Here is a 21349-nt window from a genome sequence, read left to right as displayed (position 1 = left end):
TGAATCACATTCTCTTCTTAGATGAAATACAGACTCACTCACAAAGAATTAAATGGCATAAAGGAGAAAGAGCAATCTAATGCAAATAGCCAGCAGAAGGAAATAGGGGTTCACACAACATACTGTTAACCTGTAGAAATTGTTGCCATAGGATGGAATTAAACCCAAAACCATGGCAAACTTCAAAGCACAGATTAAAGAGTATTTCTGAAAGATTATGATAGGGCTTTAGAAAGGCTATAAAACTCCCTGTTTCAAGATTAAACCAAGAATTAATTATTAGGGATAAACAGAAGACAAGGGGAAGGACAGATTCTCTCCCATCCATAGTCCCTCCAACTCTTTTCAGCAGCATCCATGGCCAGACATAATAAAAGCCAGAATACAGTCAGACAGACTAGGCACAGAACTGGGAATGGTATTGGTATATTTATCTTCCCCTGTAAAAATAAAAATTAATAAATGCTTGCAGAATTTATCTTTCAAGGTCTTTCTCCCTACCTGATGCTTTTTCAATTCAGGAAAAAAAAAAGTTTATTGACACAAGGAAGGAAAGCTGTAAATTCTGAAGCCGTAACTTACAGCCAGGTTCGGGGAGGCTTCAGCTTCCCCACTGCTTTCAATGTTAATGTCTCAATCTCATATTAGAAATGTAGTGCAAATGAAAAACTGACACATATCCCAAAATGACATTTAAAAATGAGAAACAGATTATACTGTTATTTGTATTATTTGCTATATTGACTGTGAAAAAATATTCTGAAGAGCTTTTTATTAGACTTTAACAATTAAAATAACAACTCTAGCTGTCTGTAAGACACACTTCCTGTGAAGTCAGGCCAAGCACTCAATTTTTAAAATTTCTTGAGAAGACAGAATTTTTATTTTTATTGTAATATGGCCTAAACTTCACAATTTAGCACTGTGTCTTCATTTCCTCTGTTGTACAAACATGTATGGTGGCATTTTGAAAATGTTTCACTCTAAAATACCACTGAAGAAGCCTCACAGACAGAGGGAAACACGGAGGCAACAATTGCAAAGATTTATTTAGCGCATTCTGTGCTTGGCACTTAGAAACAGAGTTCCGTGCATAGGGCAAATCTTTATACACTTTTTCTTCATACATATTTTTACATACCATTTTTATTGCCCTCTTTTATATTCATAATATTGAATACCCCACTAGGCATATAAATACATTTATCTACAACACCTCACAACAAATCTCAATAATATCTGTATTCTGTTACTTGGTATTTGCATTTTCACACAACTTAAATGCATAGCTTGCACCAAGCTACAATTGTTTTCTTATTTTTAAAGAATTTGAAGAAAAAAAAAAGAGAAGGAAAAAAAACAGAAAAGAAAGATGTCAAAAGGCAATGATCTATTTGGTTAAACAGAGAGCGTGTGGCAGGCAGGAGGTTGGCGAATAATCGACCTCACTGTTACTGAAATGCTAACGGTTTTCTATGGCAACTCTTGCATGCAAAGTGAGGGAGGCCGGCTGCACTTCTGTAGAGCAGAGCTCTTTTTTCTTATTGCTCTTCCCTGTGAGCTCAGTCTGACAGTTTCCTTCCATTGAGTTGGGTGCTTTCTGGGTTCCCCAGAAAGGCTGTTGCCCTTTCGGTTCAGGTGCTTCACTTTGGGTCATGTTAACAGGAGCTGAGCCTCCTCTCCCCCATGCATCTTTCCAAAGGTCAGTCCATGTCTGAGGCTCACTTGTAGGTTAAAACTTTTCTCTCTCTTCTCTCTCTCCCATCTCCATCTGCAGACTGGGTCCTGGTAAGCTTGACCCTCGCAAAGAAACCGCTCGTCAGGCAGAGCCATGGTGAAAATACAGAAACCTCTTTGGGAGGAGAATCACCAGGCCAGCAGCACCATTCCTGTGCTACAGTGGGAGAAGCAGCCACGGGCCACCGTTGCCTTCAGAAATGGGCTGAGTCACTCCAGGAGTGAGGAGCGGTCTAGGAAGGGGGAGGTCTTTGAAGCTATTGGTAGTGCAGCTTCACAGGACAAAGCCTTGGGAGACTGCCTTTCTTTGACACCCAGAGGAGACAGCACAGGGGCACGGCTCCCTCCATGCCGAGAGCTCACACAAGCTGACAGTTAATGCATAAATGGTATATTCAGCTGCTTCTCTCTAGCTTCTCAATAAAATCACGTCCTTCTCTCTGCAATGTCCAGAAAAAGCAGACGCTCCGTGCCAGGTCTGGAGGCCCTGGGCTACAACAAGCTGCGATAGCTGTCAGTCAAGGCTTTCCACAAGGTTCTGTGGCACATACCTAAATGGCTTGTGTTCTTATTTATCATTACAATATCAGTTCCACTATAAGTTTGAAGGCAAAAAGGCACTGGGATGGGTTTACCCCTGGAAATGATGAAGGTCCAACTGCCTTCAATACCAAGGAGAGGCATGGCTTGTTAGACCATGTGCACAGACATCTGTGAGGAGGAGCCCTGAACCCCCCCATACTGTCTGTTGTCACAGGCGTTGGCCATCTGCTGGTTGCCAGAGGGAGGGCTGATCATGTGCATGCCATGATCCATCCCTGTGGAAAGGTATTGCCTCTCTCCGAAGGCCCCACTGGATGGGGAAGAGCAGAGTAAAGTGCTTTGGGAGGTGGTGAGTTTCTCTGGGCTCGCTGCCAGCCTGGGGGAAGCAGGGAAATTGTATCCATAGAGGTTGTAGGGATTGTGCAGGGAGAAGGCGTTGTAGGAGCTCTGCTGCATGTGGCCACCACCAAACATATGTGAAGAGGAGGAGGTGGAGGCAGGGTTGCCTGCTTGCATGACATACTGAAACTGGGAGCTGGGGAAGGACCCCAGCTGGCCGCTGTACGCCTCCATCTTGCTGTTGCTGGGCAGGGAGGAAGGAGTCGGCATTCCTGAGATCAAGGATGGAGTCCTCTGAGGCATGAAGGTTTCAGAGGGCTGCGAGGCAGAAGCAGTGCCACTCTGCAGGCGGTTGTAGCCGCCATCGCTCAGCCCTGGGTAGCTCTGCAAGGCAGCCATGTTGCTTCTGGCACATGGGGGATAATCAGACAGGTTGAGGTTGCAAAGCTGACTCTCCCGGCAGCCAACATTGAAAGTGTTGGGGGCCAGATGAAAGGCTGGAGGGGAGCAGGACGGAGAGAGAAGATGAGAGGAAGCAGAGGGCGATGGGGTCCCCGTGCTGGAGGTGGTCGGGGAGGTGCCTGTGCTGCCTCCTGCAAAACAAAACACATGGGAGGATGTTCAGAGCCCAGGACCACATCTGCAAAATGAGACAGTCTCATTAAAAAACAGCTTAGTTCAATAAAGAAACAAGGGTGGTAAAATGGCCGCTGGAAAACCCAGCCTTTCTTGGCAAGAGCCCTCACTTTATTAATAGCATCCCTTGGTCTTCCCTGCTGCTTTTTTGTTATGATTTTGTTTTTCAAGGGAGATTTTCTTCCCTCTTAAAATAGGAGAGGGGAGCCAACATGCCACAGAGCAATCGAAGGCAGTGGGAAAATCTGCAAGGAACCATCGCTCCATCAGTCAAGAGATCTGCCATTTTCAGGCATGTTTATCTAGTCCTTCTTTAAAAAAAAAAAAAAAAAAAAAGTCTTGTCTCCCTCTCCTGGTCTGCAGGAAGACCACCAGTTAGCAGACTGCATGGCCCTGCTACAAACATGCTTTATTATCTGCTTGGGGGGCTTGCAGTGGGAAGTGGCTGAAAGGATGTTGGACTTCTGCACTGTTCAACATTTTTTTCAGATGGCACGAGGTGCAGCAGTAGTGATTTAAGCCAGAAGTAACACTAAAATGAAGGGACACAGTTCAAGTTATAGTCTGTTCCACCAAGCAGAGAAAGGGGATGTGTCAGGATTTTCAATCATGTGCTTTAACTTTAAAAGGGATTCCATATGTTGTATCACTGGTGTTAACAAAATATTTTTATATATGCATGTCAGTAGTATCAATGTATTATACATTATTTATGCTATGAATGATAGAATTGATTATTTTGCACAGCAGGGATGCTCATGTGTTCTGACCTGGGAAAACAATACTGTGTAATACTGCCAAGAACAGTAACAAACTGAAAGTAAGTGATACGAAGAAGTTGATGGCACAATTTTGAGCTTGAGAAGAGATTATTTATAGGCAAGATTCTGAGTTAGAGGAAGCTTCCTTGGTCAAGCAGGAAAATCAGTTTTGTGCTTAAGGGAGTGCAGTTTTCTGGTATGAAACTTTTTTTTTCATTTGAATGATTCCCTTGGCATTAGATCACATTTCTGCATTAGGGCAACTAACACTGAAGACTCTTGCAAAAGGAGCAAAGAAGTGCTGGTGAAGAAATTTGATTAGGGGATAAGTAGAACCAGAGGAACTAGGAAGAAAACTGGTGGGGCAGCATTTTGGACAGGGTAGAAGATGAAAGGTGAGAGGCAAAGGGACTGGAAAAGAGAGCATTAGAGTGGGCAGCTGGAATTTAACCACGTCAGAGATTGGACATTGAGGATCACAAGTAAGGGACAGCTTTCTTGGGTCACCTTGTGGGAAAAAAATAAAAAAGAAAAAAACCAGGATGTGGTGACCAGTCTAGGTCTGCTGCAAAACGGGGGAGGAACTGAATGCAGTGCTGCTTGATGAAAAGTGAATAGGTGATGCTAATGGTTAAGAGATGCATTAGAAAGTCAGGTTCTGTGTCAGTATATGATGGTAGGAATGTAAATGAAATTATATCTCAGTACAGGAAAGACATCGACCTGTTGGAGCCTGTCCAGAGTGGGGCCACAAAAATAATCAGAGGGCTGGAACACCTCTCCCGTGAAGAAAAGCTGAGAGAGTTGAGGTTGTTCAACCTGGAGAAGAAAAGCCTTGGGGGAAGACCTTATTGTGGTCTTTCAGTACTTAAAGGGGGCTTATAAGAAAGATGGGGACAAACTTTTTAGTAGGGCCTGTTGCAACAGGACAAGGGGTAATGGTTTTAAACTAAAGGGCTGTAGATTTAGGCTGCATATAAGGAAAAAAATTCTTATGATGAGGCTGGTGAAACACTGGAACAGGTTGCCCAGAGAGGTGGTCAATGCCCCATCCCTAGAAACATTCAAGGTCAGGTTGGACGGGGCTCTGAGCAGCCTGATCTAGTTGAAGATGTCCCTGCTCATTGCAGGGGGGTTGGACTAGATGACCTTTAAAGGTCCCTTCCAACCCAAACTATTCTATGATTCCTGACTTCTTCTAATACATCCAGGATGAAACACAATGGGGGATTGAAGTGAAAATATAACTTCAAGACATTGATAATACTTGGGATATTTAATTTTAAAAACTTTTGAAACAAGAGCCAGAAAAAGAAGAAAAACAGCCATGGGTAAGCACAACCTGGAATGGCTGCAGCTGACCCAGGCAACATCAAGAAAATGCATGTTTGTGTGTTGCTAAGTCAAACCAGTCATTCCCATTACCAACCTTGGGGATGAATGCTTATTGCTAAGGCAGTGACTCCTTTTAACATTCATTTGGAAGCGTAAAGAGAAGCATTGAGTCAAATCTCCATTAGAATTAATGAGACAGTTTGAAGTTTCAAATGGCATTATGGACTCTCTATATTCCCGTCTTGACAACACTGAAATGCTCAACCTTGCTAGTGCATTTTTGCTCCAGATTTCAAAGACTTTTTGTGTGAGTTTCTAATTTAGTATTTATTTTAAAAGGTACTCTTCTCTGGTTCATTTATAGTCAGTCACAATGTCTGGCTAATTTTGTTTTGGTAATTTAAGATTGTGCCTCCTCCAGCGTTTCTCTCTGTCTCTCTGTTACAGGTTGTTAATACTGCAGCAGGATCGGCAGAAGGGAACGTCTGCCTCTACACAAGTCGTTTCATTACAAAGTCTATTTTGGTTGGAACTGCTGATAAAGGTGTGTTTGAATTGAGGTACCCAACTACAGACACACATTTTCCTGTTAATCCTGCACTAAAGAGGATAAGCTCTGACAGAGACGGCAGGCCAGCAGCTGAGTTCACATATCATCACTTAGCAATCAAAGCTCAAAATACGGAGGTCGCAAAATCACAAAACAAGTACAGCACAAAGTAAGATGTGTTTAACCCATAGTAATTCTGCACTTGATTCTTTACACCACATATTTCGTGAACAGACTTCAGATGGTGACTCACTTGCTGACAGTGTCTGGAGAATAAGTAAAAATACATATGTATAGATGTATGAGTATTTAATGATCTGTTTGAAATAAAATATGTAGAATAAATTATTAACTACAATGTCTTCATTTCAGTCTTCCTTTACCCCATAGTTAACCTTTAAAAGCTATGCAGGAGAAGAGCACACACACCAGTTACCTCAAGAATTAGGCTTTAAACATCTGCTAAGGAGTTACAATCAAGTCATACCCATAGCCGAGGCTTTGCCTCCACAGAGAGTAAGTGCAGAACTCTGATTAGCAATTACAAGGTATTCTTAGAGGTTCCAAAACCAAAACACTGAATTGTACATTTCAGGTTACCCCAAAAGAGGGACTAAAGTGATTCTGCTCTGAATTATCCCTATCTGCAGGCCAGCAAAAAAAACCCTGAAGTGACAACACAGTAATTAGGAAACCAAGTAAAACGATTTTTTTCTTTTTCTGCATAACTTTAAAACGATGAGGAGGTGAGAGATCTATTAACAGGAGCAAATGCGAGGCCTGACAAGCGTCTTTTAAGAATCTTTGCTGCAAATGTCAACCATCAGCACAGGACACACTACAGTTCTGCTGCAAAAAAAGCATAAGCAGAATCCTGAAGTTCCTGATGATTTGCAGAACAGTCTTTACACCTTTAAGTGGAATGGGAAACAAGACAAAGCAAGGCCCATCTCAGCTCACCCTCTTCAGAAGGCAAACAGCTCTACTCTGCTCTGAACGATATTTCTGATCCATCTTTGCTGGCAGCACTAAGCATGTGCCAAATGCAACCTGGACTTTTGCGAAGTTATAACTTGGACTGTAGATGTTACAAAGTCAGCCAAATACCCCTAGAGATGGCAGCAAGCCCAGCAAGTATATCCACACCATACTACAGTCTCAGATACGCAGATGTGTATGTCATTTTAATGGAAGGCATGGATAAAAACCAATCTAGTTAAACTGATACACAAGGCTATGTTTAGGTCTGGTTTAAGTCAAGTGAAACCACATTTGAGGAAGAACAAAATGAATCCCTTAATAATGCTCCTCTGTTCCTTTTCTCTACACTATTCACTCTACACTATTTCACACTATTGCCCCGGGAATAATTGCCAACACCAGCAGCATTTACCATTAATGTCACAGTATCTCTCACCTCTACACTTAACACAATTCCAGAGTGATTAATTACTATCGTGTCCCATCTTCTGAAGATCATTTCTGGCCCTGCATATATCACTACCAGGTATGTGCAGTTAGCAAGTCACATTTGTATAAAATGCAAGGTTCGTAACTTCAAACTCCACTCCTTTGCATCTGAACCCTGGCCTGCATGGCAGATGAAAATGTCCATCCTCATATGGTTCTGCCATTATATCCAGGGCTTAAACTACAGCTTCTCATCTGGATATAAATAAGAACTGCCATTAAAATTTCATCTCAAGTAGCTTATGACAGACCTTTCCTTCCTGTCACCTGTGTCCTTCTAAGCCTTGGTAATGATGCTGTCTCTCTACATGTTCCTGATAGACCCTTGCTTTTGCTTTTACCTAGATTAAGCTTGTGTTAAGGACAATTTCAGTGTAAACTGCAAGTCCAGACATACCCAGTCTGTGGGTATGATGTGCCTTAAAACGAGGGGCTGGAGTATTCTTGAAGCATTCAGCATGCCAGGGTGTCTGAAAGGCAAAGGGGACCTCTTTCACACATGGCAGGTCACGTAGAGAACTTCTAACACTGCAGTGTAGATGGAAAACACATCTGCCAGCAGCCAGTGTTAGCCAAGGGAGCTTTCTGGCAACAGGGAATAGAGGGGGGGAGTATCAGTGCCAAGGGAGCCTGAAGCAATTGTGCATGGAAAAATTTCTGGGATCTCTCTTTCAAATGACACCACACTAGTCAGTTGACCCACAACTTATCCCAACCTCCTTTATCTGAAAGGTGCACATAAATCACACTTTGGACTCAACTGCAGCGTACTTTCCTTGCTAATGTTTCCAGGCATTGGTTGCTACCATCACCTGCAGTGCCTCCGTACAAACCTCTCAGTCCTTGAAGTCCTTGCTTAGTGCAGAGGAGGAGAGCAAGTGCAAGCTGAAGCTGCAGTTAGCACAGGATATCTGAACATGAGGGCCATGCCCGTGCAATGGTAGAGTCTCATCAGACAGCTACAGGCAAGAGCTTTAGAGTAGTCTGGGCAACTTGATCGCTGACATTATCTGACCACATCAGCAGCCTCCAGCTATTGGCGTGGTTGGGCTCAGACAGTGATCACCTGGTATTCACCATCTCAGAGCTTGTGCCTTGACTTTCTAACAAGGATGGGAACTGCAACGTGATTTTACATTTTGTTGTGCCAGTCAGCACAAAGTTATTATTCTTTGAGTGCAAAAGCTTCTTAAACAGCTCAGCCCACTTCTACCAAAAAGCTAGTTTAGCTTATCATGGCCACAGTTATGGGCTGCAGGTTCAGCATGGCCAGCCTATGGCTCAGAGGCTGTACTTGGCCCAGAAGGACAGTGTCTGGCCCACAGCCTCAGCCCAGCCATCTTCTCCCACCTTCAGGTGTGAGCAGGACCTAGCCCAAAGGCCAGGTACTTGGGAGCAATCAGTACACACCTTGCTGATCTGTCTCCTGGAGGAGCCACAGACCCTCTTCTGACACATGCCCAACACGTCAGCATCTCTGCCATGTGACAGGTATGTGGCCAAGCACCTGAGGGTGCAGGAAAGAGGGGCTGTGGCCACTAGTCATTCATCTGGCTCGCAGCTCTCCTCCTGGCGCTTTGCTTGAGCTAATAAGCCCTCCAGAGAGGCAGTTTATATTCACTTGGGCACAGAGCCATGCTAATGCAGCTCTCCAGCTTTCCAAATGGAGCTGGCTGGGACCTGGCATGTGTCTGGCCAGCATGGAGCACAGACAGAAGGGCCTGTCCATGCAGACGTATTCTAAGTCACTCCTGAAATGTCTGATTTTTGTGAGGGCTCTACGGACATGTACACATATGTACGGGGATTTTTGGAAGCAGGGAGAGACCAACCCTTCCCAGTTTTTTGCAATGTTCCAACCTTGGACACAAGAGTAAATAAAAGTGATGGTATTCATGCAGGAAAACACGTTTGATTTGAACAAAAAGGTAAAATCCCTTTGCTTTCCTGTGCATTCGCACATACGTGCACCCTACGTATGGCTTATGAAACTTACTTCCTGTCTTCCAAGTTACGCTACTTTTAGTTGCAAAACAAAAATGCAGTACTTGCCCAAAGGTGGAAATCTGAGATGGTTATGAGGGAGGGTTTGTGCAGATTGCCAGGTGATTTGACTCATAGATTATGAGGCTAGAAGGTGCCACCTTAATCATCTGATCTCATGTCCTTTTAGAGCCAGACCTAACAAAAATTTGGATTCATTCCCGCTTCAAGCAGCACTTGTCCCAGTCCTGCTCAACGCCTACTTGCAACTCCAGGCATCTAAATGTCACAAAATCAGGTTTCACTCCTGCTGTCACATATCATGACAAACTTTGTCTTGCAAGTATAGCTGACAGCCCAAGGTCTCTCTTCCCATTCCTAGTTTTCCAAAACTCAAACCTACAACCTTCAGAAGGACTGAAAGATTCTTCATGACACCCTTCTTACACCACCACTACCCCTCTGAGTTCCTCCTTCACCACCTTGGAAGACTAAACAGCGTTGATGCCTCTTCCTCATCCTCTCACCAAGCAAGAGCAGGGACACCTGGTCTGTGACATGCTGGACTCTTTCTTCATTCTTTCCCCATTTATAGGAATGAAAACTTCCCTTTTTCATGGAAATGAGAGCCATTTCTGTCTGCACGGAATGTAGCTGCCTGTTTTCTCTCTAGAGCCCTTGGCCAATTATCAAATTATAAATCTGCTGGTAAAATCTTTAAAAGGCCCAAGTGAGACCTGAAATCTACTGCAGGCCAAGTTGTTGGGTTGGTAGGGGAAACATAAAGAGTGCTTTGTAGTTCTTTGAGATACAGCTCATAGGGTGCAAAAAAGATGGTTACAGCAATAGATTTAAGGGGGAAAGTATGTACTGTATGGTACAAAAGAAAGAAATGAAAGGAAATTTTATTTAAGGTTAGTAAATTATAAAGAAGATTTTTTTTACATTTGCCTCGAATTGCAAGAATCGCTGAAATTAATGGTAAAGCTAGAATGACTCGGAATAACACTTCCCTTTAGCTCTTACAGATTTCTGCAATACAAACCAAGCGGTCAGAAAGTTAGAGATAAAACTTGCCTCAATCATCTTCCAAGGTAAAATATTTTCAAGATCTAATGCTTTTTTTTCCTAATGTGGACAAAAAGTACAATTCAGGATGTCTGATTACAATTCCCATCTATATCCAGAGTACCAAGAGAGCTTTCCCAAAAGTAAGAGACAACATCCCCTTCCCAGTCCCCTCCAGACTTTTGCTCCTCATACAAACACATGGTATTCTTGGGCCAACTCCACGGTGTCTCAGGAGAACGCCCATTGGACGTGACTTTGTCTTGGGTGCAGACAGTTGTAACGTGGCATACACAAAACCTCTGTGGCTGTACATCAGCTCCTACAGAAATGTCTCTTGTTTCCATTCCTCAAGTACAGAAGAAAAAAAATCAACTCAGGCTTGGAGGGTGATGAGCAACCCACTTTAGTGGAGAAAATTGTTCATCAGTGATAATTATGTACTGTCCCTCACATTTACAACCATCAGCTGGGCACAGACATTGACAAGAGGGTGATGTAACAAAAGCTACCCCAGGAGAATACAGGATGCAGAAGAGGACTCCCTGCGACACAAATCCTTCAGAAAGTCACAACAGAAACTGCTGCAACTTTGCATCTGAGATTAACTGAAATCGTGGTGATTTCTTTGGTGGTGAGAAAATAAACTGAATCACAACCCTCTCCTGCCATCCTTGATGGAGTCTGCTTTGGGCCAACACAGGCCCTGGAAGCTCTAGCATATTAAACAACTAAAAAATACAATAAACAACTATAAAGTCCCAGAGACACTGTGGTTCAAAATTTCTGAACTGAGGAAAAATGTCTCAGTACTGCGACAAGTTCAAAGCACACGCCACTTTCTGCTCGTAACAAAATAATGTGCCACTCAGAGGAAACAGTGCAAATCTTTGAAGTGTAATTGCCCCCCTCCATTTGTTCATGTGAAATCTGATCACCACCCATGAGATAACAGAGATTTAGGCTTCAGTGATTAGATTTTGGGGTAAACACCTCCCTGGAGTAACAGATTGCTCCAGGCTCCTTTCAGGTCATCAGGGAGTGGCACTGACTTTGACTCAGCCCCTCGTGTCACATTTGGGAGGGTATTTTAGCTTTTTGCTGTGAGAGATGAGAATTTGAAGCAGCAGAAACACCCCTTCCCTAAAGAAAAACTGTCTGCAGCTCAACCAAGAAGAAGCTGGAACAAACTTTGTTCCCTGTTGCTTCGTTTAGATGAGGCAATCTACTAGCCATTTGAAGTATGCAGCAGAAACCAGCTCTTGATCCCAATAATTCTGGCAACTACTGCTCTGTTTCCAATCTCCTCTTCAAGGTCAAAAGAATCAAGAAGATAATTGAGACCAAACCCAGATATCTGACCTCTGCCAATAGCCTAGACCATTCACAGTTGATTTCAAAAGGGAAGCAGCATCCAGATTATCCTGGTGGCATGGCTGAGAGAACCAATGGCTGCTGTCGGGAGGCATGTGGCCAAGCAGATGTATTCATAGGTTGTTCAGCTTCCTTTGACATCAGCAGGTCGGCTCTTTTGGGAGACGATATTCTGGGGATCTGGGATCTCAGATAAAGCCAAAAGCATCTTAACAGTTATTTGTTTCTTTCTGCCTAAAGGTGCGCCTCATGCCTTCAGATGAAGGAGGGCTCAGTCTTCCCTCCACTTGACACCAATACACATTTCTGCATTCATGATATTGTTTTCAGATGGGTGCAATCACAGCAGCCCTCTGAGCATCACACCCAACATGGAGAAGAGTACACCAAAGAAGAAAAGAGCAACAAGAAGCACAGACAAACTATGGCAAGACAGAGGTGATGCCTGCCCAAAAAGGGTAACGTTTACAGACAGGGAAGCTGGAAAAGCAGCAACACCTCAGCTCAGGGTATCTGTCTCCCATCTGCTGATACATCATGTGGCCTTGGGTCTGTCTGGACTCATCACTACTACAAGAAAACATTGTTCCTTTCCAGCAGTAAATGAGCAGATTTAACCTCATCCACACAGAGGAGAGAGACATGTTGTGCATATCCTTTCTGACACAAGACTGCAGTATTATGATGTTCCCTCTGAGAGGAAGACAGTAGGAGCTGTACTCAATCGCCAGTTTGCACACGCATGCTGCTCTAGAGATAGCAGCATATCTGCTGCTACCAGAGATACCTGCTGATACCAGAGATCGCAATAGATGTCTTACCAGTGAGGATCACAGTCCTCTTTGCCTCTGATACTGTTTTAGAAAAATGTGATGCTTTTGATGCTAATTTCAACAACCATTAATGAAGATTTTATGGACTCCCTAACAGGTGGCATCTCTATCTCAGGTCTCCAGTGCAAGATCAATGGAGATGCTCAAGTTGATGGAGAATGGGTTGAATCTACCAAAAGCAATGGGTAGACCCCTCAGCAAAGGCACTTAATAAATTGAAGAAACCCCATTTGAAAGGAAAGCTGCCTTGAGAACGCACCAGTCAAAGCTAAGATATTTGACTCTTGAGGACTTGGTGTGCACATATCAAAACAGTAATATAATGGTGAAGTAAAAATTTACGTGCTGTAAACCTGCCAATATACCACAGCATGTGACTTTCATACTGGTCCTGAAATTCTGCTTAGGAGGCAGTTCTTTTTACCAGCTGCCATGGTACCTTCAATTTTACTTCTTGCAGAAGTCATCAGTTTTTCTACAAAGGATCAGATACTGATCACTATTCTAACATTGTCACAATGCCTTTCTAGTCTCTATGTCCTGGCAAAACTTATAGTCACTGATCGTAATCTGCTTATCTCAATATCCTGTAGGAAACTGTTTATCACGAAGGAGCCAGCAGTGGCTCTTTTTACTCTTGGAAAGTGACACAAGCCAGAGTTACTGGAACTCTTATTTTCTTTCCCCCCCCCCACCTCCTTCTTCTTTCTTCTTTTTTTTTTTTTTTTTAAATGTTCCCTGTTAAAATCAAGAAACTGAGCCACATATTTTTAATAATGAGTATCTGGATGAGGTTCAATCTAAATTTTGAAAATATATTCCAATTAAAGACTTTAATAGATTCTTGGCTTTTCTCACATCTCGTTGCCATGTGCATTCAATGATCCCAAGCCTCCTTTTTCCCTAGTAATAAGCAGACTGCAAAGTGGGTGACATCATTCTCCAGAAGGTCAGCCTCTCCTAGACTGCCATTTTCTGAACACTTTTTGTGAAGTTTTTGTTCAAGGGGACTTTTCTTTTTTCAAATTGGCTGCAGATCCTCTGTGATTTTGTCAAACATGGTCTTTTCCCTTGTAAAGCTGCGATGACTTTTGGATTGCATGCTCCAAAAGAGAGGTACTCGGGTCAGAGGGTTTCACTGGCAGAAATGGCATGTTCTTCTCCTTGGTAGGACAACATGGTGACCACTCAGTTCACAGACCTGCAGACACTTACTGATGTGCTTTACTTCAATAGCAACACAAGCAAATAAAGCTCAGGGACCGCTAGAATCAGCCACATCAGTCATCTATGTGACTGGTCGTGGTATCAGGCTCTCCAGCTTGTGTGGCAGCTGAAACCTATCATTGTGTAGATTAGAAAGTTATTTAATCCCTGTACAAAACAGTTGCATCCAGCACGCCGAGTATCGATTTGGTGTGTCACTGTGGCCCTTGTCCAACATACAGCTTTGGCCAAACAAATGAGCAAAGCACTAGGATACATGTTCAATGGAGAAAGGATAGTGTGGAAAAAATTATAATACCTTTAGATAATTGTATCATGTGGATGCATCTGGAATACTCTGTGCAGACTTGTTTTTAAAGAAACGATTAAGGGCCTGGAAAACTTCCCACTTGAAAAGAAATGACTGGTGCTATTTACTGTGAGAAGCACAGAAGAGGGACATAAACACCTGTGAAAAAATTAATTGTATGAAGAAGGTGGATGAGGAGGAACTTCTCCTTATCTCATAACATCCCACAAAAAGGGATGTACATTCAGTTCAAGTAGAAAAATCAAAGCCACCATAATGAAGACATGCTCCACACAGTTCTGTCATAAAACCATGGCAATCGCAGTCACAAGAGTCTGTCAAGGATGGGTGACACAAAGCTACCACATATTCTTCTCGCTGCAAGATAGTATAGGCCATAAAGATACAGTACTTGATCTTCTTTTTGATTATGCAAATTATGCAAACTGAGACCTCATTCTCAGGCATCTTCTCCAGCCAACAGATCATTCTATTTTTTTTCCCCTGTGTTCTCTTCAAACTCTTTCCACCCTTTAAAAATACATACAGTAGAAGACTATATTGTAACGTCAGTTTGCAGCTAGGAAATTGTCTCCCCACTGCTTACCACTGTTCTTTTCTCTACACCAGGGTTTCCATGTCCCTTTTTATCACAGTATTACATAGACTGTCCCTTGCATGTGCAGTGGCTTATCCACTGAGACCTCCAAGTCCTTTTCAGTGCCAACAATTTCCAGCACACTCCGTGGGCAGGTATGTGTATCCGACATTTTGTCCTAGACACATGATAACGTATATGGCTGAACTAAAACCACACTTTGTTTGCCTGCATGCAGGTTAAGAAGAACTCTCTATTGTTCTTCATATCTTTGTCCCCATCATTACTGACCACTTTGCAGTCCTTATGAGATTTGTACGTTTTAGCAACTGCACTGTTTCATCTGGTTCTGGACAAGCTAGTATTGGAACCAGTCTCAGCAGAGCAACACTAGGACTGTCCTTACTGGATGGTGTTTTTACGTTTATCACATCAGCTTTGAGATCAGATGGCTACTTGTTTCTTAATACATGTTAATTCTAATTTTTCCAAGCTGGCACACGTGGCAATCAGCTAAATGCTCTCCAAAAATCCATCACACCTATACAGTTATTTTTATCAGTCAAATCTCTAACTTAACCAAATAATTCAGTTGGATTTTTTTAACAAAAGTATTTTTGAAAAGGCAGATAATGCTTTTATTTCATGAAAAAATTACCAAGTGACGAAAGAGAAGATAAGAATCCATAGCAATTTGTAGCACAGAAAAATCTAGATGGAAAACAGCAAGGGCAGCATATTTATACTGCTGAAGTCCCAAGCTTCTGCCCCAGAAAGCATCAGTTTTTCTACCACAGTAAGGGGAACTCATGTCTAGAAAATCAAGGCTGAATTCCACATATCCTACAGGCGATCTGTTCTAGCACTTCACTAGACTTAATATAACTGAAGCCTATTGCTTTTTTCCTACCCACCATAGACAGCATCTGATTTCAGTACTATTATGTACTCTCTCCCTCCTCACCAGGCTGAACAACCATAACTCGCTCCTTGTCGATGATGTTTCTTCCTAGGCATGTGTCCACTTTTGCTGCTCTTGTCTTGTCTCTCTGCAGTAAGTATGCACTCCTCCTATGCTGCAGCAGACACATCTAGTCCCAAAACTCTCCTCTAGCCCTGGTGCAGTTTCCCAACTAACAATTCAAGGGATAAAATGGAGACTTGCAATTTATTTTATTCAGATATTCAGAAATGCCACATATTCACCCAGCTTTGGCAATAACACCATGAGCCAGAATTAAAGTGTCTGCTTATTAAAATAATACCCTAAAAACTTCTAATTCATAAATATGCAGGGGCATGAGATAACAGTGTGCAGCTCAGAAAACTGAAGCTTCATGTGGGAGGGAGGAGTAGAGTCCTAGGCAAGTCTCTTAATAAAAAGAGTGGGTAAGGCTCAGAGGATCTGAGGTGCAATAGCTTATGCTGAAGTCAGCTGTTTTACTCACCTGTCACACAATTCATGTGCTTGAAAGCAAGGAGATGAAGAGGTACGGGCACTATATATTCTGGTCATATTATGTTTGGAGGGAAGCATCACATGTGGCTTAAAGCCACCTCAGCATTTCCTGCTCTTTCTGCCAGAAATTCTAAGGCCTCCAGACTAGCATATTTGTGCTGGCCCTTGAGGGCTGTCCCAGTAGCCAGAAATTAAAAGGTAGTGTGTTTGCACCTTGGCTTTGAACCTATCACTGAGACCGGGGTTCAGCTTGTTACTGAAACCACTGGAGAGGTGAGCACTGCGATGGAGGGAGTATTTCTGATTTATTATCTTGAGGTTGTTTTGCATTGCTAAATGCAGAGCTCGAGAGTGCTGCTTTGTAGCGAGACCAACCTGTGGACACAACTTTAGTTAAGGGCTGCCCTAAACCTAGTGGTCTGTGGTGTGGTGGTGGTGGTCTGCACAGAGCCAGCTGGTCACAGGGTACTGGCTTGCTTCCTGTTTTTTCAGCTGCCAAACTATATTAAAACAAGCTAAAAATACATTAAATATTTTCCTTTCCTAATATTACCTTACCACGTAAGCAATAGCTGGACTTGCCACTAGGATGTTATCTGATAACCAATGGGAGGGGATGGGAGGAGAGGGGAGGGGAGGTGTGCGAGCCGACTAGGGGATGAGACAGAGGAGGGAGGCTGCTTCAGCAACCGTGACCTGGAGGAGAGGCTGTTATGTTTCTATTTAGGTGGGTAGTGGAAACGTTTCTGAATCCCTGGTTTAACCCATCTCTGACTGCACGCCTCGCTGCAAGTGCCCCTCGACACATGTCCCTGAGCTTGTACAAAAATTCTCCTGTCCTGTGATGGGCAGCCACAGCAGCCGCTGCTGCTGCCTTCCCTCTGGAGGAGACTACACCATCCCCCAATGGATTCAAGGTCTAGAGGGAAGTTTTGGGGTGATGTCAAGCTCAGTGCAAGAAGCTGAAGAATCCGCTACACAGTGCATGCATTTGGTTTTGATTGTTAAACCTCACAGGTATCACATCTGAACATGGCTTCGGATTGTTTCTTTTCTTGCATTTAAAAAAAGTACCAGGTTGCCCTGGTACCCGTCTTCCCGGTGATCACCGTGTTTTTAACTAGAAATAGTTGCAGTGAAGTGAATGGGGAAGTCCTATCAGTGGGAAAAAAAAAAAAAAAAAAAAAAAAGAGTAACATAGCCTGAAACTGGAGATGAAAGCCCTACTTAACAAATGAGAGATGCAAAGGGCAGAAGCTATGAAAAGGCACAGCATGAACAGGCAGAAAACACTTGGCCTACCCAATAATTCTTCCCAGTCTCATACTAACAGAAGCTCTCTCCAGCAAGGCCACCAGGTTTTGAAAGCAAGGCAGCATGATCCTGGAGGGAGGCACATTTCTGGTGTCCTAAAGCTTCCAGAGGACACATGCCCCTTTCCCTTCTGTTTCCAAAAAAATGGCAAGCTCTAACTGTAAATGGAGAACAATGTGTCTGACATGCTGGAGTAGTTCCTCAGTCTCTCTGTGCTCTCTTCACACTTAACTCATGACGTGTACTTGGGCTGGTTCTCCCAGCCCTGTACTCCTTCCTACTCCTTCTAGCTCTTAGGTGCACTGGGGACCCCAGGGAGATGAAGTGGCTGCACTGCACCTCATAAGACACAGCGTGCTCACCATTTCCATCTATCATCTCTGCTCAGTGTCCTCTCACAGCAGTCAGGAGTTCAATGAGACGCGTGAACTCCCACCCCAGTCACCGGACACACAGCAGAGTGCATTGCTGCTCTTACACCCTCTTCTGCTCTTTCTACTGTTCTCTGCATGCCCTTTGTATGCTCACCTTGCTGCTTCTGCATAGTAGTGAAGTCTTCGAAGGTGAGAGTGCGTACGGGGGGCCTCCAGAAGGCATAGGTCTCCATAATGGCCTCCAGCCCCGTCCTGTGCAATGAAAATAAAACAAGGAGAGAAGAAGAATGTCAGTCAGCTGGCAAGGGTATTGGTGCCGGGGAAAGAGGGCTCTGACCTTGCTTGACAGGCTGCCAGCGGCCACTGAAAGGTCACCTTGGCATCTGTGAATTCCTCAAGTGAGACTTCCCGCACAGGTGCTAGCTGCTAAAGTAAAATGAAATTTCCCCAGCCCAGGATTTCACAAGCTCCTAACAGTCTTCCAGTGCTTTTTTCTTTTTATTTTTTAAACAAGGATCAGAAACTTTTTATCTGCTTTGTAGGGGATACATGACCATCAGCCTCTCAAGGCGTGCTTTGTTGTAGATTGGGCTTCCACACTTCGTGGATGCAAGCTATGATGCAAACAAGGGAGGTCTGGGATTCAGCCTTCAGAATCAGAGAGATTTTGTGAATTGTCTTTCCCTGCCACCTCCTAGTTCTGGACAGTGCCTTAAAGTTCCATGGGAAGCTGCCCAACACAGAATATCCTTTGTTTTGGACTTCAACTAGAAATGCGTAAGAGGTATTTTATAAAAGGTCAGTGGCATCTCTGCTTTGGGCCCCTAACTCACCACAAAAACAGTCCTGAAGAGAGAAAGCCAAAAATCAAGTGAGAACTTTTCTTCTTGAAGGACTGGGGTCTCAGATTTGTCCTTATTTTCACCACAGAATGCTAGCTCTGCTGAAAGTCTCTAACTCCACAGGCTCATTGAGGACTTAGGTACATTATCAGGGAAAGACCCCCAAGTTCTTTATGAGATAACCCCCTGGAGTTTCTTCCCAGCAAAGGCTTTCCTCTGTGGAAGCTGCACGTTGCTCTCTTCCCCATTCCTTGCCTTCCCCTGCCTCTTTTCCAGCTGTAGGTTATAGCCCTCACACTGACCAAACACGACTAGAGATGCTTCACCAAATGCGAGAACATATCCCCTTTCAATGCAAAAGGCTCTAACATCCCCAGAGCCTCTCATCAAATGTTGAGCTGATACTGGAGCTGCCTTTTGCTTCTGAAAACTTCTTTCTGCACGTGCCTCCACTCACTCAGTTAACTTTCCAAAGTCTCCCCGGAAGCTCAGATGCTTTAAATACATTGGAGTTGGCAAATCAAACTCTGTATTTTAAGAGGAGGTTTAGAAGAGAGGTTGTTGCATGGTGTTTATTAGCTGCTAAGCTGTTAGAAGTAGAAACAGAAGACATCTCTGCATAGCAGTATCACACTAGCACCGAGCACATTACAACAAAACTATTTGGTTAATACAGTGGCCTCTGCCAGCTCATGGAGCTCAGAGACAACGAGGCAGTGCAGAATGTGAACCCATCTGCTAAGCTGGGTTCTGTGTGCAAAAGCAGCTCTTCGGCTACCAATACCACCCCCAGGATTTCCTCCACTCCCTGTGTGAGAAAGCCACACGTGTTCAGACTCCATCTGCTTCTCAACACACGCAGCTGGGAAGAGAACAGTACCTTTTTGCAGCCTCATAAACAATCCCCAGCCCAAACACTGAGGAAGGACCTTCTGCTAACATATATCCAGGGGGCATAAAATGCCCTGAGCAAATTGCAATGCAACAAGACCTACTGTTGAAAGGACCTGCCTTGATGATTAAAAACAAAGTAATACATCCAGAAATGCAGACTGAAAGTTCCAGCTGTGCTAATCCAGCTGCTCTGCGTCTGCCACAAGGGTCGTGCAGGGAAGTAGGGAGGCCAGCTTACTAAAACCAGTGTTTACACATTCTGGCTCAGTCATTAGATCCCTGTGCACATATCCCCATTCTGCACCAGCGTCTGACTTCTAGCTCTGCTCTCATGACTCCCTTCCAGTAAAATCCAACCCCTGACAAAAGGTGGCTCAGGGAAACAGCAAAGGCAAATTAAAGCTATTACCCCCACCTCTGCCTGGAGCCTGCATCATTCTCAGCTCAGCTTGACTCACAGTTCAAAGTTTCTAGATCTCTGTCTACCATTTTTCCCTGTATCAATACAGTTCTCACAAGTACCATATAATTTGTACTTCTAAAAGAAAAGGAAAAAAGAGAGTAATCAGGAGATAATAAAAAAAAGAAATAAAAGAGTAAATAAGGAATAATATACTGCTTTTGGGGTTGGACTCCGCTGTGCCTGTGAGGCCACAGGGGGTAAACGGCAGCACTGAGTGTACCCTGCCCTAGGTGCCAGGGAAAGGAGGGATGCCACCAGGGACCCACCACCTCCTGCTCCAGGGAAGCAGGTCTAGAACAGCTCCTTTGCTGTGGACATGGCTCCTGTCACCCTCCCCTTTCCACACTGCAACTGCTGGCAGCAACGCTGTGGCTTCACTGGATTCACAGATTGCCGTGTAATGCTCTGGGCAGCACTGCAGCCACAAGTACCTGAAGAACAGATGCCAAGCTCCAGAGTTGGCTTAAAGTCACTTCATTCCCCTCTTTCCTCTTCCTGCCCCAAATAAGAGTCCTTTACTCCCCCAGAAGTGTACACATGTTGAACATATATTATAAAACACCCTCACTATGTATGTGGGTGACAGAGCTTAAAGTTATGTACAGTTCTACTATACACAAATTTAGGTCCCTGTATACTAGATGATCTTTTTTTTCCTGGGGCTTTTTTGGGGTTTTGTTTGTTTGTTTTTTAATCTTTGTGCAGAACCAATGTTGTGGGTGTTTCTGAAATAGTATCTAAGCAGAATACATCCTTACTGAACCTTCGGATTCTTCCATGCATCAGACAAGATCCATGGGAGCTTCTTGTGCTAACCTGCTAGGCACCTACCACCCCATGTATGGAGTACTGCAGAAAAACAACATGCGGCCATGCAAAAACAGCTTGGGTCAGAATGCACACCACCTTTGCATGACTGATTTTACAACTCTACCCCTATCCTTTTATCCTGTGATGTATTCTTATTTTTGTAAAAAAATGATGGGGTGAGGGTGTGGGGATCAAGAAACTCCACTGCTGTCAACTCTAACAACCCTGTTTCCCATAGCAGTTTATGACATTAATGTGGTATCAAGATATCCAGAGCCACATCACAGACCTCCACCACAGTACAGAAAGGTTATGCTTTCCTAGTCAGCAGAAATACTGGAGTGCCTCTGTTGTGTGTTCCAGCCCCTAGTGGAGAAAACAAACCCCACGTGGCCAATGAAGAGACAGTTTGTGATAGCAATAAATGTTGACCAAAAAAAAAAAAAAAAA

At 43.7% G+C, this 21349-nt stretch overlaps 1 protein-coding gene across 1 annotated transcript in view; it reads right to left on the bottom strand.

Moving 5' to 3' along the window:
• Positions 1 to 899: 899 nt before the first annotated feature.
• Positions 900 to 21349, bottom strand: part of TBX15 (T-box transcription factor 15) — a 104141-nt gene continuing 83691 nt past the window's right edge. The window contains exons 7-8 of the mRNA XM_064465202.1: positions 18045 to 18142; positions 900 to 3212 (exon numbers count right to left, since the gene is read on the bottom strand). Coding sequence (XP_064321272.1) covers positions 2428 to 3212; positions 18045 to 18142 — 883 coding nt within the window. The 3' untranslated portion in view covers positions 900 to 2427. The remainder of the gene's footprint in view (positions 3213 to 18044; positions 18143 to 21349) is intronic.

This window comes from Phalacrocorax carbo, chromosome 1 (genome assembly GCF_963921805.1).
Source record: "Phalacrocorax carbo chromosome 1, bPhaCar2.1, whole genome shotgun sequence".
NCBI classification, from domain to species: Eukaryota; Metazoa; Chordata; class Aves; order Suliformes; family Phalacrocoracidae; genus Phalacrocorax; species Phalacrocorax carbo.
Note: the sequence above shows the minus strand (reverse complement) of the source record. Positions and strands in the feature narration are given on the sequence as shown.